Source organism: Fundulus heteroclitus, chromosome 18 (assembly GCF_011125445.2).
Source record: "Fundulus heteroclitus isolate FHET01 chromosome 18, MU-UCD_Fhet_4.1, whole genome shotgun sequence".
NCBI lineage: Eukaryota > Metazoa > Chordata > Actinopteri > Cyprinodontiformes > Fundulidae > Fundulus > Fundulus heteroclitus.
Window position 1 is genome coordinate 28,860,098 of NC_046378.1, and position 27,922 is coordinate 28,888,019.

General features: G+C 41.7%; 1 protein-coding gene and 1 long non-coding RNA gene across 2 annotated transcripts; one reads left to right on the forward strand and one right to left on the reverse strand.

The window, feature by feature from the left end:
• The first annotated feature begins 656 nt into the window (after positions 1-656).
• hnf1ba (HNF1 homeobox Ba) lies at positions 657-27,876 on the forward strand. The gene is made up of 10 exons (XM_012874584.3): positions 657-1,442; positions 3,420-3,619; positions 7,040-7,307; positions 7,404-7,624; positions 17,332-17,474; positions 19,357-19,483; positions 19,566-19,748; positions 21,779-21,897; positions 22,192-22,236; positions 26,854-27,876. Exons 1-10 carry the CDS (start codon positions 1,069-1,071, stop codon positions 26,872-26,874), a joined length of 1,701 nt encoding a protein of 566 aa, XP_012730038.2. The 5' UTR covers positions 657-1,068; the 3' UTR covers positions 26,875-27,876.
• LOC110369284 lies at positions 22,243-26,877 on the reverse strand. Its single transcript, XR_004933239.1, has 3 exons — positions 26,818-26,877; positions 24,336-24,485; positions 22,243-22,811 (listed from the first exon to the last, which is right to left on the reverse strand). It is a non-coding gene; the product is annotated as an uncharacterized LOC110369284 (long non-coding RNA).
• Positions 27,877-27,922: the final 46 nt, after the last annotated feature.

The window sequence follows — 27,922 nt, forward strand, 5'->3', positions numbered from 1 at the left end:
GGAGTCAGCCTTGGTCTCTGCAGTGAAATCCACAATATCAGAATAAATTCCTGCCTCCGTCTACTTAGTCATTTAGCAGACGACCCTAACATTTCATTGCATTTTTGTATTGCAGAAATTACATCCTCCAGCATCATCTTTAACCTGTTTTCTGTTGAAACTCTCTTTTTTGGGGATGGAATAAGCAGATCCACATTTATTTACAATTATTCCTCCTACTATTTAGATGCAAAGTGCAATAATTAAAAAAAGGGTTTAGGCTTCTAATCTACTGCCCTGGCTCTGCGCTTATCATTCATGATTATAGAGCGGATTGTTTTTGCTGCTGAGGCTGACTGGAAGATATCCTGATATGAACGCTTTCTGGGTCAGGCCAGATGCGCCACATCTTTGAAAAAAAAAAGGTAAAATCGTGACCGAAGAAAAGCAAACAATAAAATAAAACGCTTCGATGTATGCTCGCAATTTAAGAACATTTGTCTAAAAAAATAAAAAAATAAACCAGGTTAATTACTTGGTTGTTGAACACACTGGGCTAGACAGAGAAGCGTCTCGGTCATCTAAAGGTCTGAACACTGGCCTCTCTCTCTCTCTCTCTCTCTCTCTCTGACGCTCATATGGAATAAAAGCATGAATGTGCGCAGTTCGGCCTTCCTTTAAAACGCTTTATGGCACAGAGGCTACAACAGGGTCCGAAGTCCACGAAAGTTTTGCTGATAAGAAGAGCCAATAAAAGCAGCAGAGCGGCAGTGTAAACACGTCTACCTCTGCCCGGAGCGGCCCTTATTCCGCGGATTTACATCAGCCGGCCCACTCATTACCATGTTTTATTTCCCCCCTGCGCTCAGAGCGCATCATGGCAAAGCGGCTCCATCCTCCCCTCCAGCAGGGAAGTGAGTGAAGCAGACCATCGGAGCAGGTGTCGCGGAAAGAAAGAAACTCCCCCCCACAGCCCCGGAGCCAAAAATCCTGGACCTTTATTTATTTATTTTTAAACTTTTCCCCCCCACCTCTACTTTTAAGATCCGTTCAACCTGCGTCCTCCCCAGTGCTTATGTCGTGTTTTTAATGTTCTCCAACATGGTGTCAAAGCTGACGTCCCTGCAGCAGGAGCTCCTCAGCGCCCTGCTGGACTCAGGAGTCACCAAAGACGTTCTGATCCAGGCCCTGGACGACATGGACCCCAGCCCGCCGCCGCCGCACGGCTTCGGGGTGAAGATGGAGAGCATGCCCGTGTCGCCCGGCAAGATGAACGGCGCCGACGCGGACTCCAAGCCCGTCTTCCACACGCTGACCAACGGGCACGGCAAGGGCAAGCTGTCCGGCGACGAGGGCTCCGAGGACGGGGACGACTACGACACCCCGCCCATCCTGAAGGAGCTCCAGTCGCTCAACACGGAGGAGGCCGCGGAGCAGCGGGCGGAGGTGGACCGCATGTTGGCGTGAGTTTATCTCCTCAAAAAAAGTTTTTACGCTTAAGTTTTCAATTACGCCATAGGGACAAAAGTAGCACAGAAACAAATAATCGCACTTTTTCTTAACTTATGGGTAAAATCCGAGGATCGGAAAACTTTAAATTAGCAGAAAAATAGGCCATTGTTCGCCTAAAAACAAATTTACTAGTTTGTTTACAAATTTAAAATAACGCGCCACGCTTTTTTGGTTACTAATTATCCAAATAGATTATTTCTTTACCTTTGGAAAATATCAGCTGAGCTTAGATCTATTTATAATTAACTATACTCCACCTCTCAGTGATAAAAAAAAAGCCGGCAACAAACAGCGGAGAAAGCACCAAGCGCTTATAATAATAATAATAATAATAATAATAATAATAATAATAATAATAATAATAATAATAATAATAATAATAATAATAATAATAATAATAATAATATATTTTTTTAATTCTTCCATTTTATTTATATAGCACTGTTACAACACGAATGCAGCTTGAAATGTTTAACAAAGTTAAACACAGAATAAACACAATTACAAAAGAATTATCACGTTGCAATAAATTAATAGCACAGTTCAATATCTCTTACAATTCCGATTTACAGATGAGATAAAGCAAATACATCTGAATTAAAAACAAATAAATAAAATAAAGAAGCAGGCGCTGTTTAAAAAGCGTGACCCAATTAAATGTAAGATATTTCAAACAGATAAGTCCCAAAATCTCTCCACTTTACTAACACTAATACTTAACGACGTGATCCTTACTTTTGTAATTTGCATTATATAATTAGCTGAATTTGTCTTTATTATAATAATAATTAAATTGCTGAACTAAATCTGAACTGGCCTATTATGACAATGTATTGGCGTGAATGGCGTTGGTTTGATTATAACGCTTATTGAAAATGAAAGAACGCGTTTATCCCGTATCCTACGTGCCATTAGATTCATTTTTTTTTTGGTTCTGCTTATTACCAAAATATTTATGAACGTATTAGAAACGATCAGGATTCACGGGACAAATATCCCAACTAACCCACGTGTAGTAAAGTTGTTATTAATTTTATTCTATAAATCATCAACTGGAAGACACACAGTGGCGTGTGATTAGAGTGAATGGAGATCTGGTTATTCATTGTCAAAAGTTATAAACTAACATCTCCCCCACTTAACCCGCTACTCTTTAAACGCGGGCCTCCACATTCTCCAAAACAAACAGTGGAGCGCAGATCAGCTTTATAATTGCTGATGTTCGTCTGTCTGCGGCGCTCATGTTTGATTACAGGGCCGCTATTTCATACAGAGAGAGTGGGCAAAAAAAACAACAACAAAAAAAAAACAAAAAACGGAGCCTTTAACATGGCGACGGTGCAGGTAAGGAGATGAGTTTTAATGTTAGTTTATAACGTTTTGTTAGTCTTTTTTACTTTATTAACTACTTGCGACTTGTACTTTCAATCCAACATAAAATTGGCTTCTGGTGTTATTTCCAAAGAACCAGACAAATATAAAATAGCTTAATCTGAATTGATTGTAAAATGATGCTCGATTTTGAAATTCAGAACTGAAACGTGGAAATCAAAAATGGGTTCTGCTAAAAAAGTAAGTTTAAATGTAAAATCTTCTGAGTCTATACGTTTCTCAAACTCTGGGGATCTCCTTGAACTAACCTTTGAAAAAAGAAAAATGTTTTTTTTTTACAGCCGGTGGAATGTGTGCTTCAGCGATAAACAGACTCATAATGGCTGCAAAGACCTCTTTAAACTCCAGGCCTTGCATTATAAGGAAGCAATGTGTTTTGCAATGATCAAAACTGATTTTTTTTTTCCCTTAGCAGGTGCTTATAAAATATCTTTTTGGCTAACAACAATGAAAATAAAAAAAACGCTGGAGTTATTCCCTGCTCTACTTGCCTGTCACCTTTAATGCCTGAACGCAGTTTGTTTTCTGCTCGCCAGAGAGGACCCATGGCGCGCTGCTCGTATGATCAAAGGTTACATGCAGCAGCACAACATCCCCCAACGGGAGGTGGTGGACATCACGGGCCTCAACCAGTCCCACCTCTCGCAGCACCTCAACAAAGGCACGCCCATGAAGACGCAGAAGCGAGCGGCTCTCTACACCTGGTACGTCAGGAAGCAGCGGGAAATTCTTCGACGTAAGTTGATATTTGAGTTTCTCACGGCGTCCACGTTTGGATCGGTGAACATGCGCGGCTGACGAGCAGTGCGCAGCTTTTAATGTGTGTGTGTGTTTGCGCACCACGCGGGAGCGCGCATTAATCCCGCCGGTGTGCGCGCTGAGCAGAGCCGGCTCAAGGTTACATCAGGTCGTCCATGCTTAAACGGGTTTTACAATCAAGCAGAGAGCCAACAGAGTATTGTTTTTGCCACATAATTTCCTCCTAAATGGGAAGGTATTAAAATTACAACATGCATGATAATCAGAATGAGAATCAGAATTATTGCCAAGTAGGTTTGCAATTATAAGGAATTTGACTTGATGCTGATGGTACATACAAATATATATATATATATATATATATATATATATATATATATATATATATATATATATATATATATATATATATATATATATATATATATATATATATATATGTGAAGAGTTCATTTGCAAAAACAGTTAAACAGATAACTCCATATTTATAAATTTCCAAAAAAACATTTTTTTTAATTATTTTGTTAGAGTGATACTAGTCAAACTAACCTACTGGGTGAATTTGATCAAGTAACAGTGACATAACAAAATAATGGCATCTCAAAAATACACCTTTATCAAAAGGACCCCCACTTACATTTTAGGGTTTTTGGGTAAAAACGGAGTTATCTGTTTTTGCAAATGAACTCTTCATATATATAATCTATAGCTATAGATTATATATACACAGTAGACTGTGCGTTAATGTACCGCAGAAGGTGTGGAGATGTTACGTTGGTGTAGCTTGTAGGTCCTGAACGGGGGAGCGACAAGATCAACATGACAAAATTTACCATATTTAATAGAAAAAAATATTGTCATTTAGATACACAAACTAAAGCAAAAATCCAGAAAAAAGCTGCAAAATTCAGCATATGTTTGTGAGAAAATGTGCTAATTGTACATAATATTATGCTGATATTAGCTGGTCAGTTAGTTGGGTTGTCTGCTCTGCTACAGCCTGCAGTCAGCATCTTAAATTAGACGCTGCTCACCGCTTGCCTACCGCACTTCTGCCTTGATGAGATTGATAGATACACTGTTTGTGTGTTTTTGCACGACAGGGAACAGTCAGATTTCTCTTTTACGTAAGCACGGGTGAACCACAACAGGCGGGGAAGCGCTGCGTTGTTCTGTGTTTCGTGTTTTTTCCAAATAGTCGTGCTTGTCGTGTCAAATAGCCAGAGAAAATTCTTTCTCAAACACTTTAACCCCAGTATCTTAATTTAAACTGTCCCGCAAGCTGAATTCTCGCGCTATTTGTGCGTTCACAAACACACAAGCACCTGTCTGATCACACTCCCGCCTCAACTGGTCGTTACCAAACCAAAGTGGTTCGGGCCAATCACGTTGCAGTATAATGGTTTAAGGCGGGACATATTGCTGCAATAGAGGCCCCAAACACCCAGCCGCACCAAAATAAACGGGGCAGCACAGGAAAACGTATGTGTAGCTGCTGCTATCACATCTGTTTTGTAGGCAATCCACGACTGTCCCAAATGTCACCATCCAAAATAAGCGTAACTTGACTTGGTTAGCTTGCGGTGGTTTCTCATGGCGACTGCTGCTTACGTTATTATTGGATGCTGATTGGCTAAAACCAACCTTTGGTAGGCAGGCACTAGGTGTCGTGTCACCCAAACAGCTTGGAAAGTCAAGTATCATTATCAAGGATCAAGACGCAAGAAAGCCAAGAAACTATTTTCATTATGGTTCATCCTCCAGATAAATTACTTCAGATCTCTCTTTTGTGTGACTATAGTAGTGTAAGTAAAGAAAACCTTATTTCAGCCATCTGACTAACAGTGCGCAGCAGCGGTTAGAGAAGGAGTTGCTTTAATCTGTGTCCCAAACAGCTGGAAAAGAGTCACTTTGACTCAGTGACACTGAGTCACATTCTCTTGCATCATATTCAAATAAAATTAAACCATAGAAATTATGTGAAGAAAATTGTTGTAGTTTTGAATCTTTTTCGAACAGTAATCCACCCTGATAACAATATCGGGCCCCTGCCTAGTCCCTCTTCATCGTTTATTAAATAAACAGCACTTCAGATAACATTTTGAAACTTTCTTTATATTATCCTCACTACTGATCTCCCATAATGCTTCTGTAAAGCTGAGCACAGAAGATAACACAGGGTGCTTTAACACAGGATGAATATTATAACACAGGACAGTCTGTTGTTGCCTTATAGGGAATTCAAGCTTACAAGGCGTTTGGCGATACTTTTTCTTAATACCCATTGATTATTGGTTCTTGTTTATTGTGTGTAACCTAAGCCGGAGTATGTCCCAGAAAAAAATGTATAAGAAACGTTTCTTGATTCTTAATGTCTCCAATGAAGTTGAATAGAAAAATGTGAAAAGGTGAAATGTTTTATTTTATACTTGATTTATTTCCAAAATGGGCTGCCATTTGCTAATTAATTTAAAAAGGCCCTGACTCGCTGATGTATTTATAACCATAAACCTCACACATGCAAAGTGTCCCAGCTCAGATGCATTAATTGATTAAATTAGGTATAAATTAAAACTGGTGACAACTTCATGAAAGGTTTTCACCATCGTTCATCAGGCATGGGCCAGTTTGCCGTCATACAATCCAGTTCAAAGTGCTTTTAAGCTCCTTTTCTCCCTTTTAGCGTCTTGTCTCATCTTTTTCTCTTCTTTCTGAGTCCATTTAACATGAAATAGTCCCAAAATAAAATCTGATGAAACTTTCTGCATATACTATAGCAAAAGCAGTGAGGCTCTGTTGTTGTTGGGTTCTATTTAGCATTAAGACAGCAATTCTTATTGCTGCACAGCCAGACAGGACACGTGAAAAAAAGTCCTTTTAAGAGAGATGTCCAGAAAACGGATTTTCTCAGGCTGTATGGAACTCTTCTTCTTACAAAAAAAAGGTAAAATGGGCCAAGAAACACAGAGTGAATGTATGAAAACTTTCTGCATGCTCCATATTAATCTTACCAAAGGTTGTTCTGGAGGGATAGAAAGTAGAAAAGGACTTGAAAGCAACTAGATCATGTTTTAAACGATCTTTTTTTTTCTGTGCAAATACCGTAAAACAATGAAACTGTGGTATTTTATTTCTTATTATCATTATTTCTTTACTGAACGTTATCACACAATGAAATCCTCATACCGGATCATGTCTGGTATGTGATGTGTTAACCTTTTGTCTCTGTCAACCTGTAAGTTTAAACTCAAGTTCTCTCAGGCCAGCATGCAGGTGATGAGCAGCAACTGCAAAGTTTGCTCATACCTTGGGCCTGTCCCTGCAACAAGCACATAAAAAAAAAGTCGATATAATTTTTTCTAACTGTTTTGAGGGACTTCTTCTTATTTTTTTGCAGAGTTCAACCAAGCAGCACACGGTTCCATCGGCAGTATGTCCGACAAAGGCAGCCAGGATCCGGCCTTTTTCTACCCGGAGTACAACACGTCCGGTCCGGGCATGGGTCAGTCCAACGAAGAGGTCGGCAGTGAGCCCCTGAGTAAGAAAATGAGGCGTAACCGCTTCAAATGGGGGCCTGCCTCCCAACAAATCCTGTACCAGGCCTACGAGCGGCAGAAGAATCCCAGCAAAGAGGAGAGGGAGGCTTTGGTGGAGGAGTGCAACAGGTAGAATAAAAAAAAAAAAAACACTTCTGGGATTCAGCATTGGATGATTCCTCTGTAGAGTTTTAACATGTTCAACCTTCCTGCTGTTTCTCGCAGAGCTGAGTGTCTTCAGAGGGGCGTGTCTCCCTCCAAAGCCCAGGGACTCGGCTCTAACCTGGTCACCGAAGTGAGAGTTTATAACTGGTTCGCCAACAGACGGAAGGAGGAAGCCTTCAGGCAGAAGTTGGCCATGGACGCCATCACCGCCCCGTCGCACGGCATCAACCCGCTGCTGTCGCACAGCTCGCCGCACCATCAGACCAGCGCTTCCCCTCCAAGTAAGCGTTCTCCTCTGGAGATCAGAAACCTCTTCCGAGCCGGTGCCCTGGAAACAATGTTCTGCGACAGAACAGGCACAAATGTTTTTTAGATGTACCGGCACAAAGCTTTGCACAGCTGTAAAGTGGGAGGAAGAATACGGATTTCAAACATTGTTTTTGCAAATCAACGTAACCCACATTTGTGTTTAGCTCCCTTTATTCTGGTAACCTGACCCTAGCCAAATGAATTTCGCTTCGCCTAGCTCCACCCGTCCATCTGGAACAGATCCATAGGAATGGCGTTTCAGAAGGCTGGGCCTTATCAAAAATCGTGACGCTGATGAGAGCGGCGCAGGAAAAAACAAAACTTGCCAAATCCGGTCGGGAGAAGGGCGAAAACATCGTTTCCACCAACAAAAGCCTTCAGACCCGTTCTCTGGTGTTCTTTTTAATGAAACAATATTAGGTAGATTGGACAACACGGAAGAAATAGCAGCATCAATGCTAACGCTTGCTTCCTCGATGTGAGCTGCCATTGCTAAATGAATCAAAACAGTCTCACGTCACGGTCGCTTCTCCACTACGTCACATCTATGAACGGAAAGAAATTCATCTGGCCTGGGTCAGGTTATTATTCTGGTACCCCTAAATAAGAACCAACACCGGGGTAAAGAAACAGGGTCATGTAGACCAAAGAACACAGCAGACAGCCCGGGGATAAAATTGTATAGCAGCCAGGTTGCAAAATAACAGCTTCGAACTTCTCCTGTAAGTGCTGTTCAGTACCCCAAAAAGAGCATGGCAGAGCGACAGTCCAGGGCAAGACAAGCAGCTAAGAAGCCCCGTCAGTAACTCTGGAGGAGCTGCAGATATACGCAGCTCAGGTAGGAGAATCTATCGACACAAAAAATGAGTAGTCACGCACTCTTAAAATCTGCCATTCGTTGAAAAGTAGTAAGAATAAATTTACTGTTTGGAAAACTATAAGAACTCCAGCATAATGTTTGTCTCCAGTCATGTGGGGGACACCATGTGGTGCTCTTGGTCAGATGAGACCAAATCGAACCTTTTCGGCCTGTCTGGCAGAAAGATTGCACGTCATCCTGAACACACCGTCCCCGTGGTGAAGCAAGGTGGTGGCGACATCATGCTACGGGAACGCTTTTCTTCAGCAGGGACAAACAAGCTGGTCAGAGTTGACGGGACGATGGATGGAGTTAAATCCAGGACAACCTGTTAGAGTCCGAAAAAAGACTTGAGACCCAGTTGGAAAAGTTGTCCTTTTTAAATTTTTTTCCTATTCACAATTTTGTCCCAGTAAGTTTTGATCTAACGCATACAATTCACACGAAAATACACCAAAGTCAGTGATTGTACGCTGACCCACCGTGTGACGTTTTAGTTTCAGTTTCCCTTAGAGCGAAACTTGTGTCTGGTGGGGGAAAAAAGAAAAAGGTTTTCCGAGGCAGACTTGATGTGATCAGAGAGGCAGAGAGAGAGAGAGGCCCAGATTGATCAATGAGTGTGAGTGAGTGAGCTGAGCAAATGCCATTGTTATTCTGATCTTTGAAAACACACTGGGAACAATCCACATTGTACCTGCAATCTCCACTCCAAAGTCAGCCTGGAGAGGCATGACACAAAGGGCAGCAATCCTGTGACAGGCCAGGGTCAGGCCAGGGTCAGGGAGGAGTGGGTAGGGGAGGGCGGCGCACCGACGGATCCAGAACACCTTCGACGTCGGGCTGCGCTTTCCACCTCTGCTGATGATGAGAGCCGCCTGAACGGCCAGACGCTGCTCGTTATTGCTCTGAGCGGTTTACCCTGACCTGCTGTTTGCGTGCAGAGTAATTAGTATTGACTGAGTCTACCTCCGCGGTATAAAAACCAAACTGATAGGGCCGCGCGGAGCTTTATGCCCCCCCCCCTCCGCACCATCACTCAACCTCCATAAAAGTGGGATTTGAGAGACGCACTCAGAGCCCATTGTTGTCCTCTCGTGTTCGAACACGAGGCCACCTTTGAAGGGAAAACAAACTGTTTGCCTTGGCTTGCTCTTTTACCTTCGGATAAACTGGTCCCACTTGTGGATTGCCTGTTTGCGTTTGGTCTTTTTTTTTTTTTTTTTTTTTCTTGTTGCGGCTCACCTTAACACCTGACCAGGCAATGACCTCCGGCTGCGACGCCGTGGAAGGGGTCAGCGGTGAGGCTGTCCGGCAGAAGGGGAAAGGTTGGTGGAAGACACACACACAAAAAAAAAAAAAAAAAAAGAGACTCAGCTGCCTCCTTACAAGGTGTCCCGCTGGCATCCTGCCGACAGCATCAGCTGTTTTTCAGCGTCAGCTCTGGACCGACAATAACGTCCCAGCAGGTCGTCTCATTGCGTTGCCAGGGCACGGCCTGTATTATGCATGCTTAATGGACAATTAAAATCCTTTGCTGCTACATCTCCCAGGCCTTTGATAAGGGGCTCCTTGACTTCAGCTCTCTATACTCCGCCTCAGCAGGAGCTTTCATTGTCTCCGGTGTATTAGAGGACTGCCACGACTGTAACGCAGGTTCATTTATCTCGGCCGGGGCCTCCGCCGGCGTAGCTGCTGAGCCTGGCCGCAGACTCGGAGCAGCAGGAGCTGTCCACCGGGGTATTGGCTCCTTTCTGGCCAGACAGGACTGATCACCGCTTCTTCTTTGCCTGCAGAGAAAGCCAGCTCACCCCTCCCTCCCTCCCTCCTCAACCACCACCTCCACCCCTCTTTCCGCCTATACAGCCTGCTCACCTTCAGTCATACGTGAGAGGTCACCCCTGGGTCATTTCAAGCATACTCCTCTCACTCGGGGAGTTTTTATTGATTCTGCTTTGCTTCATTGATCAGTCAGTCACAACTGGATGGACGGTCAAACAGTGTGACGTGCATTTTTAGTGGTGAGCTTTCCTTTTTTTTTTTTTTTTTTTTCTCCGGCAACTGAAACTGATCTTCAGTACAGATTAGCTGGGCTCTTTTATTTGCTTCACCGTAACTTTTAATCTCCTGATAACGTCTGGTCATGAAATCCGTTTTATTTCAATTCTGTTTGTGCTGGCACCAACGCACCTTCGTCAAACGTATTCAGCCGTGAGAATAAGTCAGCCGACGGTTTTTGCTTTAAGTTGTTACATATTGATGTAATTTAGAGCACATCCAAAACGCGCTACTGCACAACCAGTTTACCATCAAATATGTGCAACAAACAAACCAAAAGCAGGGTACGGGTCAGCGTCTTCACAATGCCCCCTTAGGGACATGGTTTTCTGTTTGTGTGCAACTATAACTCACTGAAAATCTGTACCAAACGTGGAGCGATTCCTAATTACCTTCAGGATTTTTTATACCTGTTAGGTCCTCTTGGCTCTCTTTGGATCCACTCGGGATATTTTTTTTTCCTGTGTGTGCATCCATTGGGGAATAAAAACTCTCCAAGGCAAGTACTAATATGATGTAGCGTCATTTTCTCAGGTTTGACATCTGACATCTAATTACAACCATGCATCCAGTGTGTTTTTGCCTTGGGGTTCTTTTGTATCTGTTTAGTTCCCTTGGGGAGGATTTTTGTATCAATCAGATAAAACAAAATCTGCAAAGCAAGGATTAATTAATGTATGATTCTTTTCGGGTATCAAAAGAAGCTGTCAGCCATCAGATATTTTGTCCAGACCGTGCATCGATTCCTCTTTGCCAGGGAAATATTTCATTGCTGTTGGACCCTAATGGGGACTGGTTTGCTAGTGTCCGGGTCGAAACATCTCTAAAGCTTGTACAAATTAATGCCCAGTCCTCTTTAGACTAGATAAAACCAAAAACAGGATGTTTTGAATGAACGTACAGCGTTCCAGTTCATACCAGTCTTGCTCTCAGTTTTCCTGAAATAAACTTGGCTACAGATAACAATAACAACAATAAAAAGTACGCATAACTAAAATAATTTTTTTATAGTATATGAAAATACATAACTATAGAGAGAAAAAAAATATCGTGCAATATTCAAAGTACATGAACTTGTTTGTGATTATAAAATTAAAGACACTGTAGGTACAGAATAGTGACGGTACTCTAACTGGTGAAGGCATATATTCAGATTCAAATCTAGTTAATACAATTCACTTCATAATATCACACAATCAAGTTCTCCCATTCAAATAATGTGAATTGATGAGATGTCTGAGGACGCCTTGCAAATTGCATTGAGTCATTACCTGTGTGTCAATCCCACTTCTCAAACAAGCATATGGCGACAGTGAAAAGGAATGACTCCCTTTAACAGGAAGAAACCTTGAGCTGAAGCACGCTCAATATGAGCAGAGTAAGTTTTCTAAACTTTCCTTTATTACAGTAAGTAAATGTAAGAAGGCTAGATTATAAAAAGTGAAAAATGTTACTACTTCAATAAATGTCCTCAATCCTCAATCCCACAGGAAATAGAAACAGTTTTAAGAACACATAGGTCGATGGCGTGTTTACAGATGTAAATAAGTGGGAAATTCATATATATATATATATATATATATATATATATATATATATATATATATATATATATATATATATATATATATATATATATAGCTATTTCTTAGCTTTAGTTTAGTGGAAAATCTCAACCTAAAACACTTGTTTATTAATAAAAGTTGTGTTTAAAACTAATGCAGAAGCCCTGCTAAGAACATGCAACTAAATTAAAACTTAGGTTATTTATATGTGTGTGTAGTTTTAGCAAAACCTTTAAACCAAAAGGTCAAATTGCATGTTCTTAGCGTTGTTTTTGCATTTGTTTTAAGCCTGACTTGGAAAGAAAAGCTTCTACTAACTATCAAGTATTTTATGTTTTGATTTGGGACTTGGACTCGCCATGAAACTAAAAAGCCATGCTCTGGTAGCCGAGCTTCCTGCGTTGTTCTGCTCATTAGAAAACCGGCAGACTCAGAAGTTCCAGATCGGATACAGTAGTGAGCGGCTGAGTGGGGGGTATGATCTGTGGGCTTCGCTGCTTTCTGGTTTCGCCTCAGGCTAGCTGAAAACACAGATACAGACTCAGAAAAGATTGCCCAGCTCTGCACTTTCCTTTTGCCCGCTCTCCCAGAGAGCCACAAAGAAGGGGACCGGATACGTCCTGCAAAGACCCAGGAGGTCTGTCGTATGCAGCCGCTCTACAATGGCCACTGCCTGGGGTTGGGGAGGCAGGCTTTGATATTACATGGGTCACACAGAGAGCGTGGGCCTTTTAAACCTGCTGAAGTTCCTCCGCTGCCACTCCCCTTCTGGGATTCCCGCCCTCCCCTCACTCGCAAAGAGCAAGCAAAAGCTCCTTTGCTTGTTTGTGCAACTGCACCAAAAGCATATTTTAGCTCTTTATGTAACGCTAAAAAAGCAACTCGGGGAAACCGGCTAACTTTTGAGTTTCAGTCGGGAAAGTTGTCCTAACTCAGTCTCTGGTTCCCTGCCGCTCAAATTCCTGCCAAATCCAAAGAAACCAAACTGCCCCTGAATAGCATCCTTTACTCCCTGTGACACTTAGAGAGGTCGCCCCGCTCCAAGATAACTGACTTTTTATGAGTCCTCCTTCATTGTGTCGCAACGGGGGTCATGAGTCCAATGGACTGCTTTATTGTTCTGCGGCAGTGTTTACAAGGCACGGCGGGCTGTTGTGGGGTTGATAGCATGTCACAGGAGACAATATGAAGTCTGTTGGCTGGACAAAATGGACGACAGGTACTTTAGGCCGGTGAAATATGACACTGCAGCTTTTCCATATCTGTATTCAAAGTAACAGCTGGGCATTATCAGAGGCATGCTTGGTTAAAATGTGTTTACCTTTGGTTTTGATAGTGAAATGAAATGTTTGATACCCTTGTTTTCCCCTTTAAGTAGGATCCCTGAAGATATTCGGGTTGTGATGAGTAAACTTGAAGCAGGAAGGATCTTAACTATAAAAAATAAAACAAACTTGACAGTTTTTGTGGAAGGAAGCTGCCTAAATTCAGCGCTTTTAGGACAAAATCGCTTTAAATTATAGCCAAAGACTGTTCCCTGTCCACAGTAACATGAATGAATTTGCGGAAATGTATACATTTTCTCTTTTCTCCCCACCTTTTATTCGCATTAAATGGTCCCAAAGGGAGATATTTTTAATGTGGATACAACCTAATTTCTACAAGGTTCCTGTTTCAGCGCTGTCCATGCATGTAGCTCATGACAGGTATATACATTTTCATAAAAGAAATTGAGGAATATGCTTTGAAAAGTTGCAGGAGAGTGGCAACATTACTTTTGTATCACCAAACTTGATCCACAACACAATGTCTGCTCTAGTAACGTTTACTGCATGAATTTCGATTCATAAACTGAAGATTTATTTGAAAAGTTTTTCTAGCGAGCAGGACAACAGGAACCAGGTTGCCTAAGAGTAGCAACCTTTTTTAGAGCTAGCAAACCGGCACCCCACCTAGATATTCACAAGCTCCCTGTTGCGCGTTCAGTCTGCCTGAAATCACAACAAATGGCCGCTTTTAGTTAAAAATTTCTTCAGAAAAACATTAACTCTGGAAGCATTTAGAAAGACGTTATTATTGCTCGACAGCTTTACTCTGATGAGTCGGGCATCCGCCCTCCCAATTCTCCAAACTTCTGTGCCTCTGGACCTCGAGCTGTGCAGCGATTGTGCAGCTTCGCTTTTATCCCGTCTGTTTTTTTAATAATCTGTACCTCGTCTCCCAACAGCACGTTGCTTAGCCGTGAAAAGACACTTTAAGCAGCGCTGCAAAACTTAACCGAATGCTGAGGAGGTAATTAAAGCTGGTTGACTCAGGTTTTTGGTCTGGGAATACATCTAAAAGCAGAATATTTTACCCTCGGGGGCTGGAGTTTGAGACCCATTGTGTAGATCAGTGGTTTTCAACCCTGGTCCTCAAGACCCACCGAACTGCGTGTTTTAGGAGTTTCCCTGCTTCCACACACCTGACCTAAATAAATGGCTGATTAACAGGCTTGATGGCTGCTGAGCAGGTAACGCGATCATTTGATTCAGGTGTGCAGGAGCAGAGACACATCTAAAACGTGTAGGACAGTGGGTCCCGAGGATCAGGATAAAAAACCGCTGGTTTGGAGGACCTGCAGACAAATGGCCCCATAATCTTGATTAAATAACTTTATGCTCACAAACAGCGTGCATGCTCTTTGTCATGGTTGTTTAGATGGTATCTTTACTCATTTTGCGTTGTGGTTTATATGAAGAGCCTATGCTATTCTGTCTGAGAGTCGAGATCGGCAGTGACAAGGGTTATTTGTCTCGTAACTGTTGGCGTTTAGATTATTTTTTAGATTTTTGGCACATTGTTAATGTCAAGGTTGTTGCCTCATTAAGGAATTGGGAAAATATGCATATACAGTGAATATATAATCCTACAAAATAGGTGTTGGTTGGTGTTTAGAAACCGCAGCCAAGAACTCAAATGAAAGATGAATTTATGGGATTTTCAAAATGATACCAGAAACTACACACACAGAGCTGTGTACATCCTGTTCCAGGTTCCAGCAGCATTCATTAGGAAATCAATGCCTCCCTCATTGCTCACCTTTCTTGTCAGTGCCTCTCCCTGCTATTTTTTCTTCTTCTTTTATCTCAAAACTGGCTCTATATATCAATACCTGCCGTCATGTCAGACCGACTTCGGATGGGCTCTGGGGCTGTCACACCCGGGTCAGGGACGGAAGAGGGGGAGGGGGTGGGGGTATCTGGGGGAAGACGGGGACGTCTGAGTGCAAACAGAGTCCGTCTCTGGATTGTCACTGAGGGAGGGGACGCTCTCCCTGTCCCTGTGAGGCTGAGACCACAGGATAAGAATGTGTTTGACATTGCTTGTAATTGTGTAATGTTTACTCTGTTGGTATCAGAGGGGGCCTGCATCAGCAAACAGGCATTAGATTGTCAGTTATGTGTGTGTGTGTGTGTGTGTGTGTGTGTGTGTGTGTGTGTGTGTGTGTGTGTGTGTGTTGGGGGTGCTGAAGGATTGGCTTAGCATTCCTTAGAGAGACAATTAAAAGTCCAGTCTTTTGGATTTAGGGATGCTATTACACCTCCTTTCATTGCAGTGTTGTATGTAAGTATGTGAATATATGGTGGAAAAATGAATGGTGCAAATTATCATTAAAGTGTCTAATTTGTGCAGTAGACTTCCAGATACGTGACCCTTGAGCCGTTCCACATTTGGTCTTATTGCCGATTCAATATTTTTTTAAATGAGTGAGAGCAGATGAAAGATGTGCATAGTTAAAACTTGAAAGGAGAATGGGGTTTTCAACATTTTTTGTAAATATAGTGTGAAAAATGTGCCGTGCATTTGCGTTCAGCACCCTGAGTCGACACTTTGTAGAACCGCCTTTGGCTTATTGGCTTATCTCTACCATCTAAGCCTTCCCTTAGATTCACAGCTAGATTTAGGGCGGTTCTTTGACTGGACCACATGAACACATGAGCATGCTTTGACCTAAACCATACTAGTCTAGCTCTAGCTGCAGCTTTATGCTCATTGTCCCGCTGGAAGGTGAGCCTTTGTCCCAGTCTGGTTTTTTTTTTTTGCAGACTCTAACAGGCATTCTTCATGGATTTCCCCATTTTTATTTCCGTCTATCTTCTCATAAACCCTGAGCACGCTCTACTGAAGAGACCTATGCCCACAGCATGATGCAACCACCACCATGTTTAACTGTGTTCATCATGTGTTCAGGTCGATGTGTTCATTTTCCACCAGAGACGTTGATTTATTTAAGACCATACAGTTACCTTTGTGTCTTATCTGACTGGAGGACTTTTTTTCATATATTATTTGCTGTATGGCTTATGGGGGAAACTACAAATCAGACTTCCTTCCAACAATGGCTTTATTTTTTTGCTTTCATACAGCCCGGATTTGAGAAATGCGGGGTTGATAGTCACCATGTCAGCTGCCTCTCCTGAATTTTGCTCTCTTTGCCGCTCCTCCAGAGGTATCCCTCCCTTGTCTGTTGTGTTTCTTGGTTTTCATGACGCTGGTTACATTGGTGGACATTGTTATCTGGGTGATTGCTGCTAGCAGTTGGCTTGTGCTGGATTTTGTTTAGGGGTATTAGAGCAAAGGGGAGCAAATACAAATGCGCAGCACACTTTTGGGATCCTTTTTGAAAACTGCATATTCCTTCCTGCCTGCTTCACAATTGTGCATTCATTTGTGTAGGTCTATAACTTAAAATCACACTAAAACCCCTTTTTTTTTTTTTACACACTTGTGGTTTTAAAATGACGAAATGGGAAAAGCTTCAGGGGGTTGGGAATAGTAAGCAAACCTCACACTGAATGTCAGTATCCCTTCCACCGCTGGTGAACCTTCGCACTGACGTAACGAGGCACCTCGTCAGCCGTGTTTGTGTGCTGATCGGAGAGTTTGATGGAAGTTGGGCTCTTGTGAGTGCGTGCACACAGGGAATGGCCTTGGCTGTGCTGCGCCAGATAGCAGCCGTGGACAGGTCAGTGTGTGTGTGTGTGTGTGTGTGTGTGTGAGAGAGTGTGTTTGTTTGCTTTGTCCTACCCTGTCTGAGTCAAAGAGCAGCAGAGCCAGGCTGCGGCTCTAACCCTCTGTCCTACGTCACATGGTCCATGCATCATGAAAGTAACCCGCCGTGTGTGTGTGTGTGTGTGTGTGTTTCTCTCTCCGTCAGTGCGTTATGGCCAAGGTCCTGGCGAAGTCTCCTCCTCCACCGCCATCAGTCACCACAGCAGCAACAGCCAGTCGGTGCTCCAGCAGGTGTCCCCTGGAGGACTGGATCACAGCCACAGTCTGCTGTCACCTGACGCCAAGATGGTGAGTGAGCACAGCCGGGCCTCCGCGGTACCAGATTAGATAAGACATGGCGTGCATTCAGCATGAACCCTGATTCTGCTCTCCCATGGACCCTCGGGCCAACAATTATCGCATTGTGCGCCTCTGTTTGAGCTCAGATGGGCGGCAGCGTTTTAGCAGGCAGCCTTCACCTGAGCAGGCGGGTATGTTCAGCGCTCTGCCAACAAACCTCACAATGCTACGCTCTGTTCTTATTGATTAAATGCCAAGCAAAGAGGAGCTGAAGGCGGAGGAATGACTCCTCCATTTGACCATGTCTGGTTCTCTTTTCGCTTTTATAGTTCCTGTAACCTCTTTTCCTATTACATATTTTTTTTTAAAGAACTTTGGTTGAAGACCATCCCTAATTTTATTATGCTTTACGCTCACTGGGAGCCAGACTTACATGCAAGATGACAAAGTGGCCTCGACCAACAGTTGTTCAGAATTTCCAAAGAACTTTCAGAGTTTGTCTTTGAATTTTAGCTGCTTTTTCATTCATATTTGCCCAGGCCTCCCACCTGACCATGACAGCTTACTGTGCAGCGCGTGCTTAAAAATAAAATAACTGGCCCAAACAAGAAAAACGCACACACACGCATCAGCATGTCAAAAACCAGCATTTATAACATATTTTGTTAAGCAAAATAAGAAAAAATATCAATATCCTTGAGGTTTTCCAGTCAGACATGCTGCTTGGACCCTGGCAGCTTAAAACAGCGTTGCCTTAAAACAATTATGGGTGCTGCTCGTGTACTTTCCACATGTAGCTCTTGATGTTTTTCCACAACCAGAAATAATTCTGAGCAATCAAATATGGCTTTATTATTATTATTTTAATTTTTTTTGTAAAAGTTGGGTTAAAGGTGTCATATTATTCTTTCAGCCAGCTGACTGGCAGCAAGCAGCCATAGGCGGGGGATGGGCTGTTGGTCTGCCGCCTTTTCTGGCGTCTCATTTAGATGACTTCAAACTATAGGAACAGTGCAACACAAACTATCAGCAGCTTTAATTTCATAACTGTAACTTTTTAGGATCTTGTTCTATCCTAATATTAGTCAACTGGAACTGCTGATTGTGTCTCCTATTCTGATCAACACAAAAAACAAAACCAGGCTTGGTATTACCAAGCATAAATCCAAGGAGATCGTAGGCATTTGGCATCATGTGGTGGAGGGGGCAGCTCTATGTTAATGCAGCCACTCCTGAAACAACAACATTACTCTGTAGCGTTCAGGTGTTGAACCAGATGTAGAAGGAGTGAAGAATCTACAAAAGTCCAACAAACTTATTTATATGACGTGTAAACTGATTTTAAGCCATCGGTTGTTCACACTAAATCGTTGGACTCTGTTTAAACGGACCTAACTTCCCTGCCAGGGCACTTCCACCTTTCCAAGCGGGTTTCTGTGAAATGAGGGCCGACATTGTGCTGTGACGGTCTGCACTGTCCGTTTTTCGTTTTTCTCACCATGTGGTCACGAAATGAGCCGTATTCAAATTAACGTCGGCCCTAACGAGGGGAGGATCCACAGGGACCTCGCCAGCTGTCTGAACCGTTTGCAACTCCCACACTCACTGCTATTTTGTCTTTTATGTTCCTTTTAATATATTTTCTCTTTTTTTTATGATTTCCTTGTGTGCTACGCCACACGACCAGTTACACGGGAGAAATGTTAGACAAAAGAATCTGAACTGAGTCAACATTTGGGTCTGCTGTTTGTTTTAGCAGGCAACATCTGTTTCACTTTGAACATGATTTACATAGCAGATACTCAAGCTCTCATAACCGAGAGGCTGTTTTCAGCTGAAAGCAAATAATACAGCAATAAAGTTTTATCATATTTCCTTCGTCTTTCCCCAGATTTCAGGCTCAGGCGGAGGACTTCCTCCCGTCAGCACGCTGACAAACATCCACAGTTCCCATCACAGCCACCAGCAGACACAGAACCTCATCATGCCTCTGTCTGGAGTCATGGCCATAGCACAGAGTAAGTCTGATGTGATCTCCTCTTTTCTTTTTTTCCGTATTGATTCCTCGGTGTAAGTGACGTGCTGTCGTGATCTCATCAGGTTTAAACACGTCACAGTCTCAGACGGTGCCGGTGATCAACAGCGTGGCGGGGAGCCTTGCAGCTCTCCAGCCGGTGCAGTTTTCCCAGCAGCTCCACAGCCCCCACCAGCAGAGCCTGATGCAGCAGTCTCCCAGCCACATGAGCCAGCAGCCCTTCATGGCCACAGTCACGCACTCACACAGTCAGTAACTCTCTGCTTTCCTCCTCTCTGCTCCAGTGTTTGGTGCCCGTCTTGATTCCTTTCACAGCTATTAGCACCATTAAGCGTGTGTTAAGAAGTTTAAGTTTCAGTGCAAAACCAAAAAAGACTCCCCGCCATGGTGACCCTCTGGTTTTACAGTTCGTAAACGTATCGGTTCCCCTTCTCTCCCCAGGCTGCAGCTACCTCTCAGTTACGATGTTTTATATTTTAAAACATGGTAACAGCATCCAGGCTGACACACGGTGCATTCAATGTGTCCTCTGAACTCGGAAAGTCCAACGTTTGCCCAGGCCCTTATTAAGACAATGTGGAGCTCCTGGGCACTATACCTCAAAGCCCCCCCCCTCCCCCTCCCCTTACCTGTGCTGTCCTCCGGTCAAAAACATCAGACATAATCAAGGGGATTTCTGTAATGTAATTTAGTATTTACTAACTTACACAACTACATGTAGGCATATGAGCAGTGAGCAATATTCAAATATCTCATTTTAAAATGTTGAAATCAAAAAAATCTTGATTTATTTAATATTTATTATTAGTGTGACATCAGTGTTCACAAAACGAATAATGCTTGGTCTTTCAACAGTTTCAAGTAAATAATATAACAATTTATGAAAAATATATTTTTAAAGCATGTGTCATGTGGTGCCCCCCCATGGTTGGTGGCCCACTGGCCCTTATGGATAATCCGGCCCTGCGTTTGCCTCCCTTTCGACTTCCTTAGTCTGATTCTATCTATCTATCTATCTATCTATCTATCTATCTATCTATCTATCTATCTATCTATCTATCTATCTATCTATCTATCTATCTATCTATCTATCTATCTATCTATCTATCTATCTATCTATCTATCTATCTATCTATCTATCTATCTATCTATCTATCTATCTATCTATCTATCTATCTATCTATCTATCTATGAAGTAACACTGATTATCCAATATAGCTGCTGCTCACAGGAAATAGGTGCAGACTTAGATGTTGCTAAAAATTGGTTATGATGACCACTGAGCTCAGGTAGGAAGTCCAGTTGCTTTTCCAGCTTGTGATTATGAATTATTCAACGCAGGAGGGAAGACGTTTCCTCCTCTGCATTCCAACTGCTAAGACAAATCAAACGCAGCATTATTATTTAACCCCTCTCTTTGTACAGGCTTGATTTTCTCCCCTTGAAAAAGACAACGCTCCTTTAGCAGCTCTCTAATTAGCAGCAGTAAAAGGTAGATAGTATAGCCCACGTCTGATGTGAGAAGAACCAAAAATTACATCCAGAGTGTTTCTGTCAAAAGCAGTTTTCAGTTTGGTTTCAAATGCCTTCAACCCTGAAACCTCACTTGATCCTTGAATCAAAATATAACTCATTCTGGAACGCGGGAAACAATACAATTTCTTGAAGACCGAGTGCTTCCTTTACAAATGTAAGTTATGGAAGACGGACAACTTTAAAAAACAAAAACCGGTATTATTTTCCACCTGATGACATCAAAGTGAAAGAAAAACAAATTGTTGAAGGGAAAGCAATTCTTGTACCAATCTGTTACGTGATTTCTATGCAGATTTTCAGATAAACAAACTAGCATTTAAAAATGCCTTTTTACATAAAACCATGCCCATCTCTATCTCGTTTTTGTTTTTTGCGGTCATAAATTTTGCAGTGAAGAGCCAAACGTGGCACCAGAGCTACATGCTGAAGAACCTGGATGGTTTGACAGTGATACCAAACAAATCGAAGGGATAGTTCCTTATCTCTGTTTCATCAAAGCTGAGAGAGTTGGGTAACAGAACCCCTCTGTAAAACAGGATTAAACAGGATTAAATATATTTTTTTTTAAAAATTGCTAAAGCGTAAAGTTTGTAGAGAAAAAAAATATTTGGAACCTCCTATTAACTGCACAGCTCTACCACATCTATTTCAGAGAAAATGCAAATATTTCTGTCAATGAAAGTTGTGTTTTACACATTTCCTTTATTAAAAGTGTTTTTTTTTTTCTTGTTTTTTTTTGCAGTGTATTCCCACAAACAAGAGCCCCCCCAATATTCCCACCCGTCACGTTTCCCCTCGGCCATGGTGGTCACGGACGCCAACAGCATCAGCACCCTCAGCTCCATGTCCTCGAGCAAGACGGTGAGTCTTCTCCTCCGACCGTGTCACGTCTTGCAGACCACAGCTAGGGTCGCCTCCTGATCTCTCGCTCTCGTAGTGATTATTTGGGGCATTTGCATGAGAATCAGAGTTAAATGTGCTGCACATTCTTATCTTAATTCCTTTTTAAAAAAAAATAAAATAAATCATACGCTGACGCACACACCTACAGCAGGAAGTAGACACAGACAGGTAGAAAGTGTTTGTGTGTGTGTGAGTGTGTGTGTGCGTGTGTCATGGTTTTCTGTTGACTTGTTTAATTCCTTGTCCTGTTAGGACGCTGCTGTAAACAAGATGATGCAACTCGGGGGTCTCTCCTGGGTAAATACTTTACTTTATTAGCTCAGCCCATGCAGCTTTAATGACTAAAATCCAACTCAAACCCAATCATTTAGGCCAGGGGTAGCTGTGCAGAATAACCCTTTCACTTCTTGTTTGGGCCTGACGGTCTCAGACAAGCAGACTAGATGGATGCATGGATAGGACACTCCTCACGATTCCTATTTCCTTTGTTCCAATCAGTCACACGCTTCCTCAACCTGAACACCTCTTGATTAACGCTCCCTCTTTTCCACTTTCATCGTCCTTGTGAGAGTCACCTCTGCAATCAGGAAATGGGAGCTGTTAATCAAAGTTCAGCAGCCGCTTTTCCTCCATGCTAGAGTGCGGCTGCAGATGAAATGAGTCAGCTGGGGGGGGGGTTATTTTTTTCTTCTCGTTCCTTTTGGTAATTACACCTCTTCCTCTTTCCTACTTCTCCCTCTGCTCTGCTCCGTGATCGCTCTAGCCTGAAATGTTGTGCATTCACATGCTTAATTTCCCACGCTGAGGCCGGGTGCTCTCGCAGCGTACTCACTGATGATGATGATGATGATGATGGGAGACGAGGTCGGGTGCTATTTTTGTTTTGGGAAAAGATTAATAAAGCACGATCTGTATTAAGAAGATTTGTCGTTTATAGCACCTTGGAAGGAAAGTGAACAGAGCTGAGAACCTTTAACAAATTAAAATTGCCCAAAATGCAACCAAACTGAAGGTGATATGCTTTGAAAAACACACCAAAACCAAAAATATTCTTTGTGCCTAAAGTGACTCTTTCGATCATTCTGTTTTATTAACATCTCCAAAATTAGTTATATGCTTTATTTTGAAATTTTTTCCCCCCAGAATTAATAACCTCTAGTTATTAACACACAAAAAGTTTAAAGCAATCAATAAAGGAATGTGATGCATTCTGTATGTTAAAATGAATCATGGAAAAATAAAACATTGCTATACATTACAAACAAATGCAACAAGATTTTATTTTTGCAAGCAAAATTACGTCAGTGTTTGCAAATATAACACGGTGCTGTTGTCCTGTATAGTACTGAACTAGACAGTATTGTTTGGTAATATATGTATTATAAAACACAGATTATTTGATATTAAGTGCTTCAAAATGCAACACCTGCAATAGAGCTTACTATACAAACTGTACTATATGGTATTGAGAGCACTGTATTGGAAAGAGCATTATATTGTATAATACTGAACTGTGTTATATTTTATAATACTATACTGTACAGTACTGTATTGTAAAGTACATAATGTGGTGTATAGCATAGTAAATTCCAATATATATTTATATATCTATATACTGCTATAAGCGACATAATATATTTTATAATACAATAAAATAAGCTTTTTTTCTATCATATTTTAAAAATGTTTTGTTTTAATGTATTACATGGTGCAATGCAACACCATACCTTATTTTATAATACAATAATGTGTAAGTGACACAACCTATTAAAGTATGTACAGTATAATATTTAACTGTATATACCATACAGTGTATATTATATTGAATTTTACAAAACTAAACATCATAATACAATGGACCGAAAAAAGAACAATAATAGAAAAAGTCTTGCATGACATCTGTAAGCCTGAGGTACCTCAAACTGATTTAAATAGTTTTAACGAGATACAAATCTGTTAAACTTAAATTTGTGAATGCAATTTTATCCCTGAGAGTTTTTGTTTTTCATGTTTTATTCAATTACCCTTCTTTAGAAATTGTTTGACTGAATAATGTTTTTTTTTAAAAAGCAAGAATACTATACAAACACATATTTCCTAAAAAGTTGTTTTAAAAAAACAAAAAAAACAGATGAGCACCCTTAAAAAAAAAGAAATAACAAACCATAAAATACGAGCATCAGAAAACCTTACTTCCTGCTTGTTCAGCATTATTGTCTGGCATTTTCCCAAACCCTTCTATTTATTGAGCAATCATCAGAAAAGCCCGATATTTTCTTATCAGCAACTCGTTTGGGCTGAACTTCTTTCTCATGAAACGACCTGCGTGTCCTGGGCTTTATAGCACCCACTGTTTACCTGGAGCCCTCCATTATACCCGGGCCCGCTCAGCTCACCTCTGCTCAGAGCGCGGCGGTCTGATGACTCAGGTCTCGGATGCGGGTCAGCTTTATCAGGTGAGGCTGTTTGCTGGCTGCGGGGTCGCCCCGGGGTCAGCTGTCTCCCTCCGCAGAGAGGCAGGTGAAAAGTAAATCCCTCCAACAGTCCTAAAGGGGGGGGGGGGGGGGGGGGGGAGAGAGAGTGGAAACAGGTTTTGTTAGAGTCAGGGGAAGAGGAATGGGGAATGTATTTGGTCAGGTGTGGCAGGGCTGCTTGAAGCAGAGATCCCACATTTACGTGGAAGAGAAATGTGTTAGAAAAATAACATTTTTCCTATTAAAATACACGAAAAACAACCAGAAATGTAAAAAAAAAACTTGCTGGTGATCAGATAAAAGAAGAGTCTGGATAGCCTTATTCCAATTTCTTTAGCACTTTACCACACAAAACGTTGATCAGCAGAATTAGCTGGTGTGTAATCTAGCTAAACGCTGCCTTCAGGTGCCTCGGATAGAAGCTCCCTTCACTGTTTAAACAGAAATAAAAACATCCTTTCAATGCAGCAACATGGCGTTTAGCTCTTCCCTGCATTCAGTTTAAACAGCTGCTCAGGTAAATGTATTCTTCTACATGCTCTCCTCCTAAAATCTTGTGACTACATAAATTAGCGTGAATCCTCTTTAAAGCAGCAAGACTTTCTGAGGATGTTTAATTGATAAAGACACATTTTGGACTCCAGTTTTATCTTATATCAAATGCCCAGAGTCAGTAGCTGGTCTCAGATGGCACATTTTAGTTTAGTTTTTTTATTCCAGATCTTGCTGGGGTCCAACAAAAATTAACATAAATAAAAACAGAATACAGTATTTGGAAACTCCAAGAATACAAAGAAATAAATAGACAACAACAAAACAAATTAGTAGAAACATAAAGTTAAAAATAAAATAGAAGACGAGGAGATGTTTCCCCTCCACAGGGTTCAGGCAATACATCATAATGTACGTCCCCATAACCTAAATACACATAATTACAACAACAGCATGAATAGATTGATTATAACATTAACCGGTGTATATCACTGCTACATATAAACAAGCAATTACATCTCCTATACACAAAAGTACTCAGCAAAGTAAAATTATATCCGTAGTGTAGACGATGAATCCTGCTAATGCTTAAGATGGTCATGAATAAGAAAGCAAAGGCTAACTTTGTAGTTTTTTTTTTTTTTTTCTCTAGATACTAGGCATTGTTAGGGTTTTCTAACAGGGAACTTTGGGAGTGGCTTTTCTTTTTCGTTTTTCTATATCCCCTACTATCCTTGGTAAAATCTTTAGTCCTCATTCAGGGATGATTCTCACACTTTGGATTGTTTTTACCGCGTTGACTGTAGATAATAACAAGTAGATATTAACGAGCAGCACTTTCTCCTGCCTCAGGAAGATTAACGCCCCTCTGCCTCACTTGAACAGCATGTTCTCTTGTCTTTCCGGTTTTGAAAAGTGGGGGTTAGGGGAAATGCGCCTCAGTGTCCCATCATTTATTTATTTATACTGGAGCTAAATAGGAAGTCCTGACGACTAATTAAGAGTCCTTAAACTACCCTGATTTACTTTAAAAAACATTGTTGTTACAGTTATTCTAAAGGAACTGTTATGAGTGTGAATTGTTAAAACGATTATTTTACAATGTAGGGTTTGAGGTTATGCTGCTACGGTAAAAGTTGGTTTAATTTTAGGACTCTTTACACATTTTACATGAACATTTTAGTATTATAATACAATACATCCTGTAAAGTAATATAATAGTAATAGTAAAAGGACACTTTCATTGCTAATCCTGAATAAAAAATAGTAACAAATAATAATAATAATAATAATAATAATAATAATAATAATAATAATAATAATAATTTGTATCTTACTTGTTTTTGCTGCCATCAAGTGGACATGTTTTGATGCAGCAGAAGGAGAGGAGCAGTTCAAACTAAATATTTGAACCTTATTTAATAATAATTGAACTTTATTGATCTCACAGTGGATAAATTCACTTCTGCATCTTAACCCATCCCCTTGGGCTGCCACTGTGTGGCACCTGGGGGTTAAGGGTCTTGCTCAGGGAGCCAGAATGGCAGCTTGTGGGAGTTGAACTCAGAACCTCTTGGCCTGAACCTCTGTGCTTTAACCACTAGCCCACCACTCCACACAAATTTAGTCATTTTTATTTTTCCGAGCTCTGTAATATACTCTATGGGCAGCACGCTTAAATTGTAGAAGGTCATTAGGGACCTAACGTTGTCTTGTTTAAATTATGCACACTTTTTGCAGTTTTGCAAACTGTAAAAAGTGCGTGAAGTAAACAAGTTCATGAACTTCGAATTGTAAAGCCGCGTCGAACTGCAGCACCAGTCCTCCTAATAAAAACCCCTGATTGCGCCCCTGAGACCCACCCCGGGGTAAACGCGTCTGCCTTTCTGTGTTTTAAGCAATGCCGGCTCACTTTGCCTGACTCCTCCCTGCCTTTCTTTTTTTCCAGTGTCCCCTTCAAGCTTGGTGAGAGCGTCCGACCGACTTCCCCGCTGCTCGGCAACCGGAGCGCATTTTTTCACCCTCCCACCGAGGTTAACATGACAACTGGTAATGGGCCGCGGCCGCGTGCTGGACGACGGCTCGGTCAACAAACATGGAGGAGCGGCGGCGGAGCAGGCGAGGCCGTGGAAGTGGGAGCCTGGGAGGGGAAGGGGGGGGGACAGTCTGGATGCACCTCTGCAGCACATGAATGATCAACAGGGATGTTTTTGATTCCAACTCAAATCTTAGAAAACAGTGTTCAGTTTAAAGAAAAAAAAAGTCATCTTCTGTGATCACATAAAGGAACAAAAAAGCACCAGAATTAACTTTGTGGACCTTAAGAAAGGGACTGGGATGACTTAAACTGCAAATATGAAGACGTTTGAAGAGGAGAGGACTTGTCTGCACGCGAGCGACCCCCTGTGACAATCACAACGACCACTATTGATCTTCTGCATAGATTTCTTACTGGTCTTTAAAGGAGTCTTCCATGTTTTTTCTTTCACACTCGGTTTACTGTACCAGCATTACTGCGAATGATTGCTTGGAGTCGTCCATCGTGTATACTGTGATTTGAAAAGACTTTGACAATCTCAAAAAAAAAAAAAGGGACTATGCAATGCGTTGTATAACTGGATTCTGCACAAAAAAAAAAAACTCCACACACTTGAGGCTGGAAAGGAAGATGCACTACACAGCTGTTGTATACTGTATGATATAAGTTGTAAAAAATAACAAAAAAAAAAAAAAAAAGTAGAGATTTGTGTGTGTGATGGCTACGCCAAGCTGATTTTTTTTGCCTCTGTCCGGAGAGGCCAGACTCACTTTTCACGCTTTAAATGTGGCCTTTCCCTTCCATGGAAACCTCTGGGTGTTGTTTGCGCACAAGCACAGGTGAATTTCAGGAATGGGACTCACCCTGCAGCCGGCCTTTATCTCCTCCACGCTTCCTTCCCGCAAAGGAAAAAAAAAAACAAGAAAAAAAAAACAGGACAAATATTGTTAATAACTCCTCGTCATGAATCACGGCTCAC